The 23,389-nt window shown below is 39.5% G+C and overlaps 1 protein-coding gene across 1 annotated transcript in view; it reads right to left on the bottom strand.

The window, feature by feature from the left end:
* Nucleotides 1–23,389, bottom strand: part of LOC149776131 (bifunctional 3'-5' exonuclease/ATP-dependent helicase WRN-like) — a 202,244-nt gene that overhangs the window by 166,094 nt on the left and 12,761 nt on the right. Inside the window, exons 2-3 of the mRNA XM_089942399.1 lie at nt 21,603–22,323; nt 16,476–16,574 (exon numbers count right to left, since the gene is read on the bottom strand). Of these exons, the coding sequence (XP_089798525.1) occupies nt 16,476–16,574; nt 21,603–22,295 (792 nt within the window). The 5' untranslated portion in view covers nt 22,296–22,323. The remainder of the gene's footprint in view (nt 1–16,475; nt 16,575–21,602; nt 22,324–23,389) is intronic.

The raw sequence follows: 23,389 nt of genomic DNA, 5'->3' as shown, positions 1-23,389 counted from the left end.
ACTATTCCTCGATAGAGGGCTTATTTCGACGAAATAAACCCTTCTATTCAGAATACAGGACAAAAAAAAATGTCCCCCGAAAACTCGAAGAGTTTCCAGGGACAAACTCGTTGAGTTTGCACTGACAACTTGGGTTACTTCAATAAATCTGAAACAGTTTCCGTGGTGGGGTCGTTATTGAAAAATCCATGGGTCGGGTCCATCCCCTCTGCTGCTCTGGGAAATGAGTTTCCAAGGAAAAACATTTTTATGTTAGCGGAATTAAATCATTGACAAATAAATAATGGCAAATATTGGAGAAGCACATACGACTAGATTAGCTCGAGAACGTCTCGAAGCAATTCAGAAATTTCTTCCTGTCCGTGATAGTGTCAGACAAAAATTACAACTAAGACAGCAAGCACGGGAAGGCTTTGCAGAGACTACGGAGGAATTATTTAAACCCGTGACCAAAGCTACTGAAAAATCCGCAGCTGTTACCAAAGAGGCTTTAATAGAGCAAAGGAAAATTTTACAGGATATTTCAGCTGGACTTAAACCCCCGCCTCCACCCGATGAAGTTGTTGTGTCAGTACCTGCTGGTAAGCGAGTAACAGGGAGAATTACTGACCCCGCCAAAAGATTTACGCCGGATTATATTGAACTTCTTAAAAATGTACCAGAAGAGAAATTACCTGAGACAATACTGTTAGGATTGATTAGAAGAGATGTGTCTTTAAACCCAGAACACGGTTCTATGACAGATGATAATTTTATCAAATATTCGTATCGTATACGTGAAAATAAAAAACAAATCAGCAGGGACGATACAAAATACGATAGACTTGTAGATGCTATACGTAAACTTGAAATTCCACCATCGCAACCTCAAGAAGAAAAATCACCGTTGCAACACACAGAACGACAACAATATCCTTCACGGCGAAGAGCAATAGATCCTGACCTAACTCCGTTAAGTGAATACGAGGCTGCATCTGAAGGAAGTCCGCGGGGCCAAAAATTCAAACAAACTAGGTCGCCGATAATTAGCTTAACAACATCTTCTGAAAGTTTGCCTCAAGACATTTTATCCCCAAGAATTGTACCATCAACAGGGGAGGGTTTAGGATCCGGTTTTATTGCCTGCCCTAATAATATCATCGATGATGTATCACGGTTGGAAGTTCTCATCGGAGGAAGACGTGCCGGAAACAATTCTCCGGAAATTATAAATGAAGCCGCAGATATCTGTCAGAGACTATTTCAGCGTGGCATCATGGATATCAGCATCTACCGGGGGCTCATTGATGAACTCGCAGACGGTTACCACAGCGACTAATAATTAAATTTGCTAGCAAATTCAGTTAGATAAACAATAATTAAATAAAATGATACTACACGATTCTTTTCGCAGACCAAGAAGTGTCAGAGTAGTAAACTCACGATTACCAGTATACGAGGTTGTTTACGGAGATGGAGTCGGTGATGTTGTTAGGGATTTAGTCACAAGAATCGCTCCGAAAGCTGGACCGTTAGCAAAACAATTCGCGATGAAAGCCGCTGATGTTGTCAAGGATAAAGCCATTGGCACTGTTGGTAGTCTTGCCGGGAAAGCATTTCAATCAATCAAGGATCGACTAGCACAGCTGATACGAAAAAAAAACCCAGTCGAGAGGTTGGTGCCAGTAAAACTACCATCCACTGAAGCTATGCCGGCAAATGTTAGTAGCGTAGTAAATAAGGCCGTAAATCAGAAATTAGCTGAGATCGCAACAGCAGGAATTACCTCCAAAGCGTTGCAAGATAGTGTAACTGCTAATTTGATAGCTGGTAGTGGTTTCCGGTGACGATAACATTTTAATTAGATCATCACAAATAATAATAATGTTTGCACGAAAATCCAATGACGCGTTTGATATGTCCAAACCAGTACTTAAAGATGATTCTGTACGTGATTTTCAATATTATTCTTATGAAGCACGTGATCCTAACCAACGCGGAAGAATTGAACTACAGGTCCAGGATACAAGTAGATACTTCTTGCCCGCTGAGGCCTTCATCGAAGTTGAAGGTAGGCTTTTAAAGAATGATAACACTAACTACGGAATCGGCGACCGAGTTGGATTTGTTAACAACGGCATCATGGCGTTATTTAAATCCGCTATTTACATGATAGATGGAAAAGAAATTGAAACAATTCATGATAACGTCGACGTTGCCACAACAATTCTCGGGTTGGCGAGATACTCGGATGATTACACCAGATCAGCCGGACCATCAATGATGTTTGCAAAGGATATAACCGACAGCCCCGAGAACAGGAATGTAACAATGAATAATGCCGGTGACGCAGTTGCATCGATGAACGAAAATTTTAATTTGGGTTTTGCAACACGTAGATCGATGTTAAGTGGAGATGAAGAGTTCTCAGGTGTGATTCCATTGTCTCACATCTTTGGATTCTGCAGAGATGTCCACAAGGTCATATTCGGTGCCAAACACACAGTTGTACTTGTGCGAAAACCTGATGATAATGACGCTATCTGGCGAGATGCTGCTGTTGCCCCTGGTCAGGTAATACTAACTAAACTGTGGTTGTGGATGCCAGTGTTGTCTCCGTCAATCACCGAAGAACAACGACTGTTGTCTTTCATGGACACGGGCGGTAAATCACTGCTATCCTGGAAAACAACAACCACAGACGTTATTCAGGGTGATAATGGTGGGTTGTTTACATGGCATATATCATCGCAACAAGGAGTATCAGCACCACGACATATTTTCATTGCATTTCAATACCGTGCTAGAACAGATAGCCAGGAAAGAAATCCAATGGTATTTGATACACTTGGAGTTTCTGAAGTTTCGTTGAGAATAAATGGGCATCAGGAGCCATCTGAGGATATATTAATAGATTTCGAACATCATCGTGTCGCACGCGCGTATCATCGTCTGATGTCATTTATGGGGCGCGACCTTAATGTAGACACTGGCCTGCAAATATCACAGCGAGACTTTATGAGTTTATATCCGATTTATTACTTTTCGCTGGAACATCTTGATCTGGTTAAACAATCTGTTGTCGACCTACATTTCCGAGCTCGTGTAGGTGTTCCTGCTGGTGGTTACAGAGCGATTGCTGTCATACTCTCCGATAAAGCAATGCTGCTTGAAGGTGTTGGCGGACGAATGAGGGTCATCGACGCTCCAATCGAGAATATGTAACGCAATTAAAATCAAACTTAGGATATAATGTCATACAGTCATGTTAATGTCACCTTGACTTCCGGTCAAACGAAGAAATTGCAATCAAAGAACGCAAGCACGTGCGGGACATCAATAACACTAAAACGAGATCAGATTACTGGTGGTCCAAACAAATTGTCGTTGACTAATACTCAGCTTAAACATTTTAATAAGGCACTAACAGCAAAAACCGGTGTCCGACTTGATTTCTCTGCTGCAGCTATCAAGGACATGACTAAAACCGGTGGAATATTTCCTCTTCTCGCAGCAATACCGGCGTTGATTGCCGCGGCAGCACCAGCCGTAGCAAAAGCCGCAGCACTCGGTGCAGTTGGAACTGCAGCTGGAATGGCACTAAAAAAGGCAACGGGAAAAGGATACAAGAAAAAAAAGGGACGCGGTCTAAGACTACCAGGAACTCCACCATCATGGTATCCAAAAAAATTCTAACGCCGTTGAGCAATTTTGATTTACTCGATGCTGTTAAAAAATTGCGTGTAAAACATTTCAGAGGCGTATTTATGCGAGATCAATTACCGCAACGACCGAATAATCCAGAAACTGGCATTATCAATCTCGACAACAAAGATGGTCCGGGAACTCACTGGGTTGCTTACGCGATCGATCCACGTGGAATTATCTATTTTGATTCGTACGGTTTAGCACCGCCAGTTGAGTTTCTCAAGTATGTCAGCAGATTTTCTAATGTTCCAGTGTGGCAGTCGACGTTACCAACACAAACATTAATTGATCCGCCCATTTGTGGGAGGGAGGTTTTAAATGTTCTTGATGCAATCTCAAGAAATCCAGCAACTCCTCCTCATAAAGTAGTGTATGAATATACCGCATCGAGAAATGCTAGCATTTGAAAAACAGCAATAAGAATATAGGTGGATATTTACGGAAGACCTTTCACACGAGGAGGTAAACCAAGCACAGATGCTGATCTCTCAAAATATGCGACCAAAGATGAAGTCGATAATCTTTTGAATATAGCTGGAGTTGACCCAGATGAAGTTGCTATTTTCCAAGACAGGCAAGGAAAACTAAGAACGAGCAACATTAAGTGGAATGATATAATTCGCAGAGTTCTTGGAGCTACCAAGGATAACTTCGTTGCATTTAGTGATGGCGGCCGGATCAAGGACTCGAATATATCAATCGCAAGCATCAAAGACAGTATTGATAAAGGTGTTGATAAATGTGTGAAAAAAGCCGGTGACACGATGACAGGCGAACTCAGCATGAGCGGCAACAAAATAACCGCGTTAGCGAATCCCGAATCCGACCAGGATGCGTCAAACAAACAATACGTGGACATCGTCAACGGTAAACTAAATACGCTGCGTGCAGAGCATGATGTTCACGTGGGCGCGTTTACAAGATTTCGAAGAAACTTCGTAAAAACTGATGAGGTCGTGGATAAGTTCTTTGGGACTCCTCCAGTCGTCGATGTAAAACTCGCTGATGTAAAGACCGACATTAACACGATCAAACAAACACAGCAGGATATCGTATCGGGTATTCCTGATATCGTTAACAAAACCAGTTTGATTAAAGTTCCCACTGGAGTTACTCCGGGGCATATCACCAACATCGTATTCACGGTATCATCGGGATTCGCAACATGGTCACGACAAAATAACACTATCAAATATACAGCAACAGCCACCGGTGTTTACAGGTTGTCTGTGTTTTCAGCCGCTAAATTTGAAATCTTCACAACATATCCTTGGAGACATTCCACCGATAAGTATTCCGGGGTTTGCACTGTAATACTAAACAGCGGAACCGAGGAAACATTTATGCTTGAAGCCGAGGACGATAGTTTAACAGCAACATCTTACTGGTTTTGTTTGGAATTCGTCGCTGCAACGCCTCAATTGGTTACCGCGTAATTGAATAATGTTAACGACGCCAGATGCTCAACAATATCGATACAATCAAGTCCGTGAGTGGCAATCTGAGTTAAAAACTGTCATCGAAGTAACTAGTCAAAAAGTAAAAAAATACAAGCGCCGCATAACAGTGCTGGATATTATGGTTTATTCAGTATCTGCCGTTGTTGCATCTGCCGGAGCAATACTATCAGCGGTCACTCCGGTAACTGCAGCAGTCGCCGCCACGATCTGTGTTTCCGCGGCCACAACAACAGCTGGAGTTTTCGGCATCATAGCAAAAAAAATATCATCATGTGCTAACACAAAATTACACGATTACACGACAAAATTAAATACAGCCACGACCGCATATCAGAAATTATCATCGCTGATATCATCATCGTTAGACGTGCAAAGTAGCGACGCTACGATATCAGATTCTGAATTCAAACTAATGTCAGATGCGTACAATGACTATTTGAAAACTAAACAAATAAATAATGTCAATAGAACTGCTTCAACAAATAGTCACAAACACAACACCGGTAAGGACCACAATGATCTCAGTGTCCTCGACGACACCAGAATTCGGTATTAATTTTCGAACTCCAATTCCAGTGAGTGAAATCGCGTTAGCAAAGCTCAGTGTGTATCACAGCTGGCCCAATGTTAGGTCGGCATCATTTGGTGGTCTGCAGCCAAATAATTCATTCGTGTTCGGGAAAAGCAAAGCCGACTCCGGCGAACAGGGTGAACTTGACTGGAATACAATTACACTTCCCACTGGGAGTTATCAGATCGAAGAAATCAATAATGAGATACAACGCCAAATAAAACGAATCACCGGCAAGGAAGCCAAAATATCTATAACAGCTCATGAACCAACGCTGTCTGCGGTCATTGAAATCTCAACGCCAGGATACGCCGTGGATATTTATAACAGCTCAATCCGAACATTATTAGGATGGCCAAAGGCCCCCGAGGTTAAACCTCGTCCACCAAAACCTGAAAAATCGGATTTTATGACCTATAAAGAAGCACTACACGACCTCGAGTACAATTATTATTTACTCCTTGCAGATCAATTACTAGCAAGAAAAAGTACTTTAATGCCCGATACTTGGAGTATAGAAGCTCCACGTGTTAAGGGGGGGCAGGAGCTCCGTGTTTACCGTCTAGATGATATAGAATCTGAATTATTTATTCCGATCAATCTAGTACATAAACAACAGCTACAACTCCTGCGAGTATATTTCCAAGATTATATTTCTGATTTAACAAGTCCGCGTGATAATATTATCACAACCATAGAAAAACTAAACAAACTCGCATCGGCCATGGAAACTATAAATCTAAGAATAATTCAGGCTTTACTGGATCTTAAAGACTATATCGATGATAATTATAGACAGATAGCCAGAGCAGATTTTGCAATTAAATATGGTATTCAAGTGAATGATATTTCAGATTTTAAATTTCCTGGATATAACGTGCCCGAGCTGAGAAAATCAGTCTCTGATCTCATCGATCAATCTTTCGAAGATATTCTTGCCGCGTACGAACGAATAAAACCACAACCTGTTATTCTCAAGCACGACAACAGTACAGCATCCGATGGCAGACACATCTCACCCGGGATCGTAAATATCACAGATGTTATTGCGGTCAATCTTGTATGTGACGTCATCGATGGCAGTTACAGCGCATCAGATACTACGACGGCACAACAGGGGTTTATCCTGTATACGTTCACACCAAGAGACCCCCCTGGTTTTCTGATTGTGCAAGAACCAATCAATCCGGTCTATCTACGGTGTCATAACCCGTGGTTGTCAACGATAAATTTCAAACTCACCGACCAGAGGGGGAATTTGTTGGACCTGCGTGACGAGACTGTTAGTATAAACTTACTGGTGAAGTCCTAAGTCAAGGGATCCATAATATTTATAATAGTTTTTTTTTCTGCACTGATCCATTTTCGTCATTTTATCGTGCAAATACCCTATCAAAACCAGCATAAGTTATCGTTGAAAGTGCTAGCACGCATTTAAAAAAAAACGGTTGTGTATAATGTATCAACCCGAGTACATTCATGCACGAGTTCATATTCATGATAAGCAAATTCTTTACGAGGCAATAAAAACCGCATTTCAAATACAGACATTCCCAGAACAGTATTTCCCCGTTAAAATAGTTATTGACGTGTATGGTGACGAAGACTTCTTGTTAACTCCGTCACAATTAACAGAGCTACAGCAAAATCATATGATCATAGTTTGGTGTCAACGAGAACAGATTATGAACTATTCTCATTCCTGTATTGATGTTGAAACGCTTAAGCAAATCCTGAAAATCTGAAAGCGCCCTTCACTTGAGAAACTCTTTGAGTTTCCAAGGGCAAAAAAAATAATACACTTTTTTTTTTACCCGTGGAAATGTGCTTTACACTCCAAGCGGGGGGGGGGGGCGCTAGCGTTCTCAGGTTCTACTTTCACTTTGTGCTGTGAGTCACACGCTATGCGGTTTATACTTCCTTGTCGGCCTCGTAGTCAGAAACACTAGTATTTTTGTCAGAAATGCAAGGCATTTCCGTGTCTAGATTCTTTATATAACCTTTTAACCGTCTCACCCTGGTGCTAATTAATTTTCGAGTCTCATACTCTTGTGACAATCCAAGACGAATCTTCTTAACTGCACGGCACAGTGGAATAAATTCAGATACCTGATTTTCAGTTATCCCGGCAAGTGATCTGTAAACACGATCTTGCAAACCCTTAATGAACCTATAACGAGCAGGGAGATTGTTCTTCCCCAAGCGTGATAGCTCATTCAAGGATTCAAAATCTGACATAATTGTTTCAGTGTCTAGTAAAATATTAAAACCTCGCTGTTGTAATTCTTTAATTTCAACAAGTATGGTATTTATATTTTCGTGATTCATATTATTATATATTTTTATATTTTTAATAGAAACACTTTGCATGAGAAACGCTAGCTTTCCAAAACAAAACGAGACAGTCGGAAACATTTATCCCCTGCAAGGGCCTAGATCGTCAAATAACGTTCTAGAACCCCACGAGGACTGCTTCCGACATGACAATACAACATGTAACACGAAACACTTTATCCCCTGCAAGAGCCTCTAGATCGTCAAATAACGTTCTATAGGCTCAAGAGGACGTGTTTAGTGAATTGACAAGGACAAACATATAACACGTAACTTATCCTAAGGACGGACCCCTCTGACTGCCAAGTGACTCAGAGGCACATTTATTTACAAGACGAGACAGCCCTGGCTTCTAGGATCGAGTTCTCTAGCAGGCCCGGCAAACATTTATTTGACAACACAAACAACCTTTACCTCTGATTCGAGTATCACAGCAAGCAAAGGTACAATGAACATGTAATCTTATCCTAAGAGACGGTACAGAACAGACAACCTTTACCTCTGATTCGAGTATCACAGCAAGCAAAGGTACAATGAACATGTAATCTTATCCTAAGAGACGGTACAGAACAGACAACCTTTAACCTCTGATTCGAGTATGACAGCAAGTAAAGGCACAATGAACATGTAATCTTATCCTAACTTATCCTAAGACCTTATCCTATGACGACACAAACATACACAGGTGGGTCATTTTCTACGGTCAGCAGCAGAGCAAAACCATCCATTGAATCGACCATTGGATGGTGCACAAAAGACACCCGCCATTGGCGGATTAAATTTATGGTTTTGCTTGCGCGTGCTGACTTTCGATCGACCCAAAGGTCTTAGGGAGCGATTTCGTATATAACCCAACTGTTACTTGCGAGTTGGAAATTCGCTCTAGCAGTGGGCGGGACTTGTTTAAAATATTTTAATTGTATGTTTTCTTAAGCGCGGTCATATAACAAGCACAGAAGAGCAAAACAGTCGGATATATTCAGTAAAACGAGGATATTGTTTGTAAAAAAATATATATTCTACGGTAAATAAATGATTACATGTTATGAACTCGATAAAATATTTTATCAAGGTGGCTTTCTTAGGGGGAGCAAATCCTCTGACCAGCAACGACAACTCTGCAAAGCGTTACACACTCTCGGAGGAGTTATCGTCGTTTGTGTCAACGATAAGAGTTATATAACAGAATGAAATCTTCTGTTTGAGCTTCTTTGAAAATGCTGTTTTGTAGATCCCATCTGCGACATGCTGTACAGAAGGTGGACAAATACCGAAATACCTACCGGCTGCGCTCATTGATTGAAATATTATTTCTTCACGAGTCTCAACATTCACAGATTTCACTGCTCTTCTTATAGCTGTTTTACATTTAACTCTTCCTCGTATGGTATTCTTGCTCTGAGTGATCGCTTGAAGGTTTTCAATACTGTTATCAAGTCTGTTCCCGTTAATATGATCAATGACAAGGCCTTTAGGGATCTCTCCGTTAAAAACCTCATAGACGAAACGATGACATAAATACCTCCCTTTCCTAACAGTAAATCTTAAATAACCAGCATTATCAACTGTACCAACTTGTTTCCTCAGCCTGTAGTTTCTCACTATGCCATCTCGGTTTGCCTCATAATTTGGAATAGTTGGATGTCGGACGAATTCTTGATTCATTATACTATAAGCAAATCATTGTCTAATTCATAATTTGTCTGAAAACTTATTTATGTAATCACGCTCGCATTTGAGAGCGTTATCACAGTCTGGATTTTTTTTATCATAATACCGTTTTAGTTCTCGATAGCGTTTTCCACCACACGCTGAACATAATTGCGTTTTTCCTCGTACTCCAATGCCGCATCTGATACACGGTATCGGTCCTAGACTCCCACCGCGGACCTGTTGAGCATGTTGTCCACAGTATTCGCCTCTGCAGGGTTTGCTACACGGCGCTGATGAATTTAGTTTGATCCACTTGCATTGGTTCATCATATAATATATTTGTCTATTTAAATATTTGTCTTAATTATAATAATGGGTTTTGAAAGACTATCCAGAATAAAACCCATATCAGGTTCTAGATTCGATCTTGACCGGTTAACCGCTGATCCACGACGAAGAGAGTTAGCAGAGGTAATTGGTGTTATCAAGAATGCCAAAGAAGAGTTTCGTCGTGATGGTGCCGCACACACGTGGTCTTCGTATAAAATTATCCTCGGAAACGCGAGCGTTTCTCGGGAAATGCAAAGCATTTCTCGTGACCGTATCATTGATGCTACCATGAACGATACAATCGCGCGTAACATAATTGGGTATCTCGACGATAGAAGATATTTCGTACAGATAAAATTTATTGTTGGAGTCGGCGAGGGAACGTGGATTATCAGAGACAAACTAGACCCTGTTCTTGATGCCAGAGGCGTTCGTGGAAAAACCGTTCTGTTAAGTAAAGACTCAAAACCGGGAGTACTTGTTGGGATTGATATACCATATTATGCCAGAGCGTATCCTGTGACCGCAGTTGTTTATGGAATTTATCCGATGAAGAAACCACGCGTTGATAAACTCAAACCGATGAAGGTGTCGGTGTTGAATTGTGTAGCTGAGCGAGTAATGGAACATTTTAAAAATGCAATGCGAGGAAACGGCCTAACACCGCTAAGACAAACTAAAATAACAGCGTGGGCGACACGAGTAGCGGATAAAGGAGCGTCAATAAATGATGTTGCTGAGCTAGAGCGATTACTAAAATTTCCTATAACGGTTTCATCGTTAACCGGTGAGGTATTGTATGAGTGTAAATACAATTCCCGTGGAACACCAATAACTATTATCGATCATAACAGTCACGCCTGGACTGACTCGGTTAGGATATTTCCGCAAGACCGTGTTGTGAAGTATTATCCGGAATTGCAAAGCAATTCTGGGAGCATGTTTGATTTTATTTATCAGATAAGTTAAACCGATCCAGTGTCTGTGTGGTTATTCAGAAGTAGCGAAGATGGAGAATATGATCAGTTTGTGAGACCCAACGGGGAAATATACAGAACAATGGCGTTACAGCAGGAAATGAAAAAACTCGCAGAAAAATATCATGCTGGCAACACTGATACGTTACTGACACACTGTTTTACTGTCCCGGGTGTTGTCGCGCATGTAGCCCGGGAACGAAATTCATGGAGACCAACTCCGAAAAGTTTTCTTGCTGATATCCAGCAGAGCTGTGTCGAATACGGACACGGCGGTTTGTGGAATACTCAGTATGATCACCGCGGTATGATATCCGTGGACATGACGGCGTGTTATCCAGGAAGTTTCCTTGGGCGTGGAGAATGCAGCGAATATTTTAAACGGTTTGGCCACGCTGGCAATACCATGACAAGAGTAGCTGTCAACGGTGTTTTACCCGATTCTGACTTGACCGGATTTGCTTGTGTGTCGTCGTTTAAATTCGCTAAGGATTTACATCCTGTGTGTTATGTTTGGTTTGGCAGACATTTCGTTGAGAAGCGATGGGCACCGATAGTGTTATTGCGATACATGCTTGACAGTCGAATACTGTTGTCGCTGACGGTCAGCGAAGCGATTATATGTTATTGTCGTCAAACCGAAGTTTGGTTGCCAACTCCAACGCCGGTTACGTTAGAAGAAGTCATCGAAGATTGGTCACGAGAATATCCAGAAACTTCTATCGACGCTATCATCAAGAAAGCTCCTGAAGTACTTAAAAGCAAACTCAGAAATGATGAAAGCACAGCAAAAGATCTAGGACGAAGAATAATAGGGAAATTCACTCAAGGTGGAGCGTATGATCATAAACAACATCACAGTCGATTAATCATGGACAAGACTGAATTGGATCTTATTGTCGCTGATGCAGCCACGAACAACATGTTCTGTAACCGCAAAGATGTGTTTCTGTCAAACGGGGAAAAACTAGGGACTGTTTTTAGTTATATTGACGGAGAATCATCTCAGTACATACATTTGAGATCTTCGATGCTGGCTTATGTATCCATAAATTTGTTGTCGATGATCAATAGATTCCCTGTTGCCGCAGTGAGAGTTGCAACGGATTCATTTTATATTGATAAAAAACACTCAGCGCTGTTGGATAATGTTATATCGGATGATCCATCGTGGGGCTCGTGGAGAATAAAGAATGAAATGTTACACGGATATTGTAAATCGGCTGATGTTGAAATCGAGGATGAGTATCGCAGCGCAGAAATATCTTCGATGGTTTCGTCGGGGGCAACTTCGTTGTTGCCGCCGGTGCACGATCCTGTTACAAGACACAAAACAGTTTATCTGAACGGTCCTGGTGGTTCTGGTAAAACAACTCGAGCGATTGAATTATTTAGAAACTCTGACATGATTGTGCTAACACCCACACACAGACTTGCCAGGGAGATGAGACAACGGGATGTTAACGCGTGCACGTATCACAGTTTTTTCAAATACAGCGGCGGCACGTGGACACCTGAACGAATGGGAACGAAATATATTCCCGAGAAAATCATCTGGGATGAGATAGACACTGTGCCGTTGGATACATTAAAACAGTTTCTGGATTGGCTGCTAAAGAAAAATACCGCAGTGGTGATGTGCGGCGATCATGGTCAACCACCCCCATTTACAGGTGAATCTCCACACGAGTGGCTGAAAACTTTTGTAGATTATTATGAGGAAATAACTAACGATGTTAGAGCACTCGATGAAACGCTGAAAGAGTTTAAGGCACTGATCAGGCTACAAACCAATAAAGTCCAGTGTGAGATAATGCGTGAAATAATTCCAGAGACTTCGCTGAGCGACTTTTGGGAAACGTGGAAACCAGGTGATTTAATTGTGGCAAGTAGAAAGATAGTCAGGGACACACTTCAGCAGCGGTTATTTCAGTTACATCAGAAGAAATTTCCCATGTTGCCAGTGCCGTTGTGTTATAGACCAGCTGATACGCGATTGCAGAATATTGATGTTGATATTCCAGGGCGCCTGACTGCGTCGGGTCCGGAGAAACAGAATTTAGTATTAAATGATATTGTCACAGTTGATGTTGATGCTGTTGAACAGGCACTGAAAATGAGCAAATCCCCGTGGACGCTAGGATACGCTATGACCATCCACAGTTCGCAGGGACTAACTATTTCAGATACAACAGTTTGGATTGTTGATGATCGCATCGAGTGGTCAAATTTAGTTTATTTAGCCGTGTCAAGAGTAAGAAGGATAGGTCAGTTACGAAGAATTGTATTAGATGATGTTGTCAACGACAGCTCAATCGCTGATGACACAATAAGAAAGAAATTAGCCGGTTACAAACAGAGCGACAAAAAAAATGGTAGAGAGTTTGATCCCAAACAAAGTTTGGATGTTGAATTTGTAATACAATTACAACAACAGCAGAATAATCACTGTGCGAGTTGTAATTGTTTATTGCTGTGGCAGTATTCGAAAAACGACCCAAGGCAATTCACCGTAGATAGAATAGATAGCAGTCGCGGTCATACACGTGAAAATGTGATGTTGACCTGTCTTGAGTGTAACCGACGCAGAGGTGTTGCTGCAGTTATTTAAATGATTGAATCACTTCAGTGCGGATCACTTTAGTGATCGGGGTGGTAATTGTGTATCCTCGGGAATCACCTGAAGTTGCTCGCGTTTAAATCCGCGTTGAGGAGCAGTCGAATCTAATCTGTAGATTGCGTTTCTCCCAGTTGATCTGGTTATGCTGGATATCTTATGTGTAGTAACACTCCATGTGGGATCGGTTGCTCTTTTTTTTCCTCCTTCTAGTTCGCCTGGTTCGTATAAATACCTAACGGTGACATTACCCAGCAGTGGGGACGCTAGCGTCCCTGGCTGCGTTGAAACATTTTGTTGCTGTTGTCCGCGTTCACTGACGCGGGGTATATATTTTTTTGTGATTGCATTTACAGGTCTCATGTTTGTTGTTCTGGTAATTTCATTATTCAGTGCGGCTATCACGTTTGGCAGTCTTGCAACCCATTCACGAGATCTCGTATCGTAAATGAATTCCCTCGCATACTGGTATCCGAATAATCTCTCAGCGAGTGTTCTATTAAATCGCTCAACAATTGCCTGATCCCGATGAATTTCAGTATGTCCTCGTCGTATGGTAACGTTATGCTGCTTTGTCAGTGATGACACCGCGCCCTGAAATTCCTTGCCAGGATCAACTTGTAATAATCGTGGCCAGTTTAGAGGTCCTCGTTGATAAATTCGTTTAAACGCAGAGGCGACTTCGGACGCTGTTTTAGTCGCTAACGGTTCTGCTTCTTTGTATCTACTGGCAACATCAACTACTGTTAGCGCGTATTTGTATATTTTTCTACGGACAGTATCATGAGGCAGGAATAGTATGTCAGCCTGATGAACTTCATTGGGCACACTAACATCAAAATGTGCAAAGTTGATTTGTCGAGGTGGTGGTAAGTAGATTTGCCATATTGCTTGTTTTGATAGCCAATTTTTGGCAACCTCGCGTGTTACTGATGCCGCGTTGGCGAGTTTATTAATTGCTGAGTTACCTCTCCAGTATCCGATTGGGGAATAATAAATCGCTTGCATTTTTATTTAATTATCCAGCGCCTAATACTAATTTAGATTTCATCGCTGATCTTACTAACCAATTAGCGAGTGACTCCTTAAATGATTTATTTTTTATGGCGCTTAGTGCATGAATTAATTTCACATCCGCGATATGCCTGTCTTGTAGATCTTTACTTCGATAAGCAACATCATGTATGTGACACGCTGCGTCGATAGCGTTTATCGGATACTCTCCCGGTTTTGGTTTAGATTGTTCATCAAGTCTGATATCTAGTCGGGTCCCTGGACCGCAGTAATTGTATCCTGGGAGATGTTTTTCTCCGGGATACTTTGCCCAGGGAGTTCCGGGGAGCTTTCCAAGTTTGGCTGCAATGTCACCTCCGCTAAATTCTCGCTTTTTTTTTTAAATCTAAATTTTTTTGTGCCACATCGCGTACACTTACCAGAAAGTGCTTGTCTGTTATTTTTTGTTGTAATGGTTGTTAGATCATTCGTAGGGGTTCGTGCCTTACACTTCACACAATATAGATCCATAATTATTATTCTTTATATACAAATGGAAATTACAGATTTTTCTGCGACAAAAAAGAAAGAGCCAGTTAAGCATAATTCAGTGCTACCAAACTCTATCCGCGCGATTATAATTGGGCCATCCGGTTCAGGTAAAACACAGCTGTTGCTGAACTTGATAATGAAGTGGATGAAATGGGATAAACTGTATTTGATAGCTCCATCTGTAGATGATCAACGATGCTATAACGTTATAAAAGATTTTAATGAGAGTGCAAGCGCGCTGAGTAAAGACGGTGAGGATGTTGTTGAATTTATCACTGATATCGAAGAAGCCCCCAGCGTCGAGGATCTTGATGAATCAATTAACAACCTAGTAGTGTATGATGATGTTATGTTGGACAAGCAAAAAAATCCCGCAAGAATATTTTCCCGGGGACGTCACAAAAACACTGATGTGATTTATGTTACTCAGCGTTATACACAAATTCCTAAAGTAATCAGGGATAATTGTAATCTTCTTGCGATATTCAATGGAGTTGATACACATACACTGAGAAATATTCATCAAACCTGGTGTGGTGGCGATATGGATTTAAATAAATTTAAAAATTTCTTCAGTCATGCTCAAAGAAAACCTCACGGATTTGTGACAATAAATTTACACGATCCCAGAACAAGATACCGTATTGGACTTGATACACTATTTGCAACATAAAAATGTTTTTCCTTGGAAACTCATTTCCCAGAGCAGCAGAGGGGATGGACCCGACCCATGGATTTTTCAATAACGACCCCGCCACGGAAACTGTTTCAGATTTATTGAAGTAACCCAAGTTGTCAGTGCAAACTCAACGAGTTTGTCCCTGGAAACTCTTCGAGTTTTCGGGGGACATTTTTTTTTGTCCTGTATTCTGAATAGAAGGGTTTATTTCGTCGAAATAAGCCCTCTATCGAGGAATAGTTTCCTGGAGGGGTTTATTGTGCAAAAAGTTTCGGTCTGTACAGCCCCTCTGCTGCTGGTAATCATACTGAGCAAGATACCCCACTGCATCTGGTATATATGGAACCCTGTGGTAATCATTATGATAGTGTCTGGTACATACAGAAATGTGTGACGATAATACTAAGAAAGATTACCCACAGCATCTGGTATGTACTGAATACCCAAATAAAACTGATTCATCAAACATAACCAGTCATGGAGTCTTTAAAACACATGGTTCGAAAGGTCAAATGTAAGGACTAACTTTCTTCTTTTAAAAACAGAGCCATGTACAAAATACTAAAGTGTTAGGTGTAACAATATAACAAAAGCATATCTAAAGAACATACTAAATACATACATGCAAATCTTCCTCATCAAAGTCATCATCATTAAACTCATCTCCATCATTGACACAAGCCTGCATTATCTCCTCTAATTCCTCATGTGACATGTCATTCTGAAGAAAAAATGTTTCAGAATAGTGGTTAAATTAGTTTTGAAGATTAATTAGAACAAGGAGTGTGTGGAACTGTATGTATTGCCAATAAATGCAATATAAAGACACTGTTAAATGTTAACTGGGTGCGAAAGGAATCCTTGCACATCAGAGCACAATCTACGGGCATAAAGTAAATAAGGTAATAGTTTCATTTGAATACCATAGATTTACTGACTTTCAAAACTTGAGCACTAAGTCCTTAAGCTGATGGTAACATAGATAAACACTAAGTCCTTATGCTGATGGTAATCAAGATAAACACTAAGTCCTTATGCTGATGGTAATCAAGATGAACACTAAGTCCTTATGCTGATGGTAATGAAGATTAACACTAAGTCCTTATGCTGATGGTAATCAAGATGAACACTAAGTCCTTATGCTGATGGTAATGAAGATTAACACTAAGTCCTTATGCTGATGGTATTCAAGATGAACACTAAGTCCTTATGCTGATGGTAATCAAGATGAACACTAAGTCCTTATGCTGATGGTAATCAAGATGAACACTAAGTCCTTATGCTGATGGTAATGAAGATTAACACTAAGTCCTTATGATGATGGTAATCAAGATGAACACTAAGTCCTTATGCTGATGGTAATGAAGATTAACACTAAGTCCTTATGATGATGGTAATCAAGATGAACACTAAGTCCTTATGCTGATGGTAATGAAGATTAACACTAAGTCCTTATGCTGATGGTAATCAAGATGAACACTAAGTCCTTATGCTCATGGTAATGTAGATGAACACTAAGTCCTTATGCTCATGGTAATCAAGATGAACACTAAGTCCTTATGCTGATGGTAATGAAGATTAACACTAAGTCCTTATGCTGATGGTAATCAAGATGAACACTAAGTCCTTATGCTGATGGTAATGAAGATTAACACTAAGTCCTTATGCTGATGGTAATCAAGATGAACACTAAGTCCTTATGCTGATGGTAATGAAGATGAACACTAAGTCCTTATGCTGATGGTAATCAAGATGATGAACACTAAGTCCTTATGATGATGGTAATCAAGATGAACACTAAGTCCTTATGATGATGGTAATGAAGATTAACACTAAGTCCTTATGATGATGGTAATGAAGATACTCTGATTTTCAATGCTGAAAGAGCACAAAGCCCTGACATGTTCAACTATCAGCAGTGTGGATATATCTGCAGTAAGTCAGCATAGAAACAAGGCCCCAAACTCTTCGATCATCAGCACTGTGGATATACCTGCAGTAAGTCAGCACAGACATAAGGCCCCAAACTGTTGGATCATCAGCAGTGTGGATATACCTTCAGTAAGTCACCACAGGCACAAGGCCCCAAACTGTTCGATCATCAGCAGTGTGGATATAGCTGTATTAAATTACCACAGGCACAAGGCCCAAAACTGTTCAACAATCAGCAGTGTGGATATAGACTATAGCTGTATTAAATTACCACAGGCACAAGGCCCCAAACTGTTCGATCAGTATAAGTGTGGATATACCTTCAGCAAGTCAGCATAGACACAAGGCCCCAAACTGTTCAACTATCAGCAGTGTGGATATAGTTGTATTAAATTACCACAGGTACAAAGCCCCAACCTGTTCAATCAGTTGAAGTGTGCAAGTATATACAGCATCTCACTAAGTTCCCAAGGTCCCAATTGGTCCAACCACCAGAAGTGTCAGCACAGCTGCAGAAAATCACCATCGGCAACAGGCCCCAACCTGTCCAAAAGCTAGAAGTGTTAGGACAGATAAAGTAAAATCACCATAGACACTAAGTCCCCAACTTTATTAAAATCGGACCTCCAATGTTATAAATGAAAATCTGATAGTGACTGCTTAGGGGTCATGTTCTGGTAACCTATTTTATCACCATAATCACTAATTTTATCAGCCAATCAGATGAAGTCTTATATCATCGCATTTGGAGACTAAGCATTGTGGATGAAGAGCATGAATGTGTACCGAATGATTTGATTCACTTTCAGATTTTTGAAAGCTGCATTTCCATTGACTAATTCAAAGGTCACCAGAACATTACCCCTAAGCGGTCATCATGAGATCTTCATGTAGGACAGCGTAGATCTGATTTTAATCAGATTGATTAAGCCACAACCTGCCCAACCACCAGAAGTGTTGGGTTATCTGCATCAAATTACCGTGTGCCCAAGGTTCTAACCTATTTAGGTGGCACTATACAGTTTCGTATTTTCCACAGGGTTAGGATTTTAAAGAAAGAGAATTTCCCCGGCTTTCCTCACTGGTTATACTGGCTATTTAAAAAAGACCTTATATATCTTAGGTATAATTCAAAGAACCTTTAATTCCCTTTATTTTGGTGTATGATTGATGGGTGTACTATGTGTTATAGAGTATACAGCTTGGCCTTACTTCAAATGTGCACCTTTCAAAAAAGTGCTAGCTCTACTTGGTCATTTTCACTTCCTGAACTTCAGAGGTAAATTGTATAAAAAAGAGCAAATAACTTTTTTTACGTTTTATATATCTGGTAATTCATTAATTGCACTTTCAGAAGCTGGTATTGTCTAGTCTGGCAAAATTCATTTTCCCTATATTAATAGCTGCTATGTATAGTGTACTTTAGACTAATTCAGGCTGATTTTTTAACACAAGGGAGCAGTCATTTTAGTTAGCAGTGTGCTTAAATCATGTAAAATTTCCAAAAGAACAATATCCAAAGAAATATCATCCACATTACATTACTGTAGCATATAGGTATGCCAACATTCTCTCCATTGTGCATGTTTTAAATGCAAACTACTTCACCTTACATACGTCACTCTCTCTAAAGTACATATTAATTGGTGAGCACCCCCATAAAGAGAATATAGGTATTATTATTGTATGATTTAATTATGTTTATATGGCTGAAACATTTAAGTCGCAAGCATCAAAACAATCCTTCTGAATAATTCTCCTGCCTTTCCCCCCACAGAACAGTATTTATGACTGTCAGAGTCTCTAACAAGTCCAGCCCAACCCCCTTATGATAAAAAGTGAGCTATTTTAAGAATGCACATTACATTTTGTAAACATAGCAACCAATGTTATGCTGAATGACAGGAACATGAAACTAGCCAGAATTATTTCTGAGATATCAACAATGAATTTTACAATTTGAAAAGGGAGGTAACTCATCAGGTTCATAAAGGTCAAAGGTCAAAGTGTAAAATATTTGCCTACTGTTTAATATAGAAGAAGTGAATTCACTTTCTCATCATTTATTTTTTCATTTCATTACAAATAAATGAAAAGAAACATTTTCACCATGTATTTCTGTTACTTATTGCAACAGTTTTAAATTTAAGTTGACTCTATTCCTATATTCTAAGACTTCTAATTTTTCCATAATTTAGGTCACTACTCACACAAACAAGCTTTAAGATGGCGCTATACAGTTTTGTATTTTCCATAGGGTTAGGATTTTAAAGAAAAAGAATTTCCCCGGCTTTCCTCACTGGTTATACTGGCTATTTAAAAAAGACCTTATATATCTTAGGTATAATTCAAAGAACCTTTAATTCCCTTTATTTTGGTGTATGATTGATGGGTGTACTATGGGTTATAGAGTATACAACTTGGCCTTACTTCAAATGTGCACCTTTCAAAAAAGTGCTAGCTCTACTTGGTCATTTTCACTTCCTGAACTTCAGAGGTAAATTGTATAAAAAAGAGCAGTGTGCTTAAATCATGTAAAATTTCCAAAAGTACAATATCCAAAGAAAGATCATCCACATTACATTACTGTAGCATACAGGTATGCCAACATTCTCTCCATTGTACATGTTTTAAATGCAAACTACTTCACCTTACATATGTCACTCTCTCTAAAGTAAATATTAATTGGTGAGCGCGCTTTAACCAAATGAACTGTGGGGATATCATCAGCAGATCTCCATGTTACTCAATGTGGGGATATCATCAGCAGATCACCATGTGACTTAATGTGGGGATATCATCAGTGATTCACCATGTAACCTAATGTGGGGATATCATCAGCAGATCGCCATGTGACTTAATGTGGGGATATCATCAGCAGATCACCATGTGAACTAATGTGGGGATATCATCAGCAGATCACAATGTGACTTAATGTGGGGATATCATCAGCAGATCACCATGTGACTTAATGTGGGGATATCATCAGCAGATCACCATGTGACCTAATGTGTGGATATCAGCAGATCACCATGTGACTTAATGTGGGGATATCATCAGCAGATCACAATGATATTAAGGTACACAAGCGATATAATGGAAGAATATTTGACATTTTACAACAGGTTATAAAGTGGAATATTTGTAAGCAAACTGCAAAGTAGAACTAAAAATCAATCACATTTTCACAGACAAAAATACTTCAAATCTGGAAGTAAGGCAATGTTTTGTCAAAGCATCAATACTAACAAAATGGTTCTATTTTATGTATTTATTATGTAATAATAAACTAAGCCATTATGCCATGTATAACTTCAAAGTCCAAAACTAGAGAAGAATTTTTAGTGGGAAATAAAAAGTGAAATGACAGAAGCAAAGTTATATATAAATACATAAAAATGCATTTGAATGCCCATTCCTGTGACAAAACGTTTCTACAAAATCTAGACACAGCTAACTTTTTATTCCGGAGAAATTCTAATCATGGCATTAATTCAGCAGTTCCTAAATTTAGATGTGAATTAATTAATGGGCTTATATTTTTAATGCAAGAATACGGACATCGTCCAAAACAGGCTCAATGTTTACACCAACAAATAATAGGGCTTACACCCAGGCGGTAGAATTATAGATTAAATGTGAACATATAAATCAGGGATTTTCCGAAGATTTCAAAACTAAGTGTTTTAAACTACGGTAAGTATCTTTTAAGCTATGTGTCCTTTAAAGAGCATAAGTGATGAGTTTCAAGCAGTTTCACATATTTACAAGTCAGGGGCTCATTTTATGGGGTCTAAAGGAAACCCTATTCACCTACTTCATTTTTTTGCTGATTCTCTTCATCTTTGCTCAAATCACAAGCACTGGATTCATCATCATTACAACTGGCACTTTCATCCATTTTGTGTTTAGATTTCCCAACAGGTGTAGAAAATGATTTGGTGTCATCCAAAGTGAACTCATCAAAATTTTCAAGGTCATCGGAGTCATAGTTATTATTTTTGCTTTTGTCTGCCTTTCCACCACTTTTAGCCATTTGAGAGTTTGAATTTGCATCATCATCTGTTTCCGCAAATTTACAAAAAAATTCAGAAGGTTTTACAACTGTTTTGTCTCCTGGTAACAAGAACTCTTCATCTGAATCATTATCGGACGTATTATCCAATTCTTGTGTTGTATCTGAACCCACAAACTTAACTCCTATGATTTTTTTAGATACATCATTGCTTTCTTTATCAGCATTATCATCATTCAAATCATCTGTTGCATCTGAATCCCAGTCTTTGTCTGAAACTTTTATCTCGGTGAGTTTGACTTCTTTTTGTAGCTCTCTATGTTTTCTCTCAAACAACTTCTTGATATCCTTCAGGTTATCAATAGTTTTTTCAACGTAAGGTTTTGCTAATCTTGGAAGAGTTTCTCCTTTGTCAAATCTAGATGGGATTTTCTGAATTAAGCCTGATACCAACTCTTGTATTTCAAAGAGTTTGCTCTTGAGTTCATCAGCCATTCTTACGGCTTGATGTTACATCATCAGTCTGTAAATAAAAGCAAGCAAAATGTTATTTCATATGTATGTAAAGAGCTGAACAAAATAATAATGAAAAGAGTTCAATTAGATAATAATGTAAACAATTAAACTAGATATTATTGTCAAAAAAAAAGTTAAACTAAATAATAATTAAAGGGTTAAACTAAGTAATGTAAAGTGTTAAAGTTAATGATACGGAAAAGAGTTACACTAAATAATAATGTAAAGTGAAAAAAGTTAATAATAATAATGTGTAACTGGGAAAGTTTACAGCCAAACCAGGGTTGAGACTGGGTCCTCCATAGCTCAAGATGGATGTTCTACCATTTGAGCAATCTGAGTCAACACATCCAGTGCAACCTGCTACACTTTCTCTCTTCATTTCTGAGACGTGTCCCTATGTCTCGATGTTTAACTTCCATTTAACTGCATCCTCCTTATAAGACTGGATGTATAGATGTGGAATCCTGTCAGCGTTGCTAAACAGGAAAAATTCACTGCCAGACCGGGGATAAACAAACCTGGGACTTCCCTAACTCTAGACGGGCACTCTACCATTTGAGCTATCTGAGCCAACATGCCCTGTCCTACCCATTATAAATGCAAGGAGTTAAACTAGATAATAATGTAAAGTGTTAGAGTAGATAATGTTAATTGTAAATGGCACTATGAACACATGATAATGTACCTGTAAACAGCACTAAAGACTCATGTTCTATTGGGTTAAAAGAATTTTCAGGAATTCAAGACAATTTTTTCCACTGAACATAAGGTCACTATTTTCATTTAGGACCATGTAAACATCATAAGAAGTCTACTGATGAAAACCCCATGTTAATAAAACCATCAGTTTGGAGGAGTAGAGATAATATTTTTCAAGATGGGTCATAGATGCCTACATTTGTTAAATGATGTACAAAGTAAGGTTATAAGGTCATCAAAAAGTTAACTCACTGCGTTATGAAATAAAGATACATGTTGATATGACACAGCACTTTGACAAGAAACTTCCATTATCCAAAATTCATCAAAAAATGAGTCAGTTTTTGCCTGTAAATTTGCAAAGGGGTACC

This window comes from Sinohyriopsis cumingii, chromosome 18 (assembly GCF_028554795.1).
Source record: "Sinohyriopsis cumingii isolate HCF-2022 chromosome 18, ASM2855479v2, whole genome shotgun sequence".
Lineage (NCBI taxonomy): Eukaryota > Metazoa > Mollusca > Bivalvia > Unionida > Unionidae > Sinohyriopsis > Sinohyriopsis cumingii.
The sequence above is the reverse complement of the archived record's forward strand: the minus strand, read 5'-3'. Positions and strand labels throughout refer to the sequence as shown.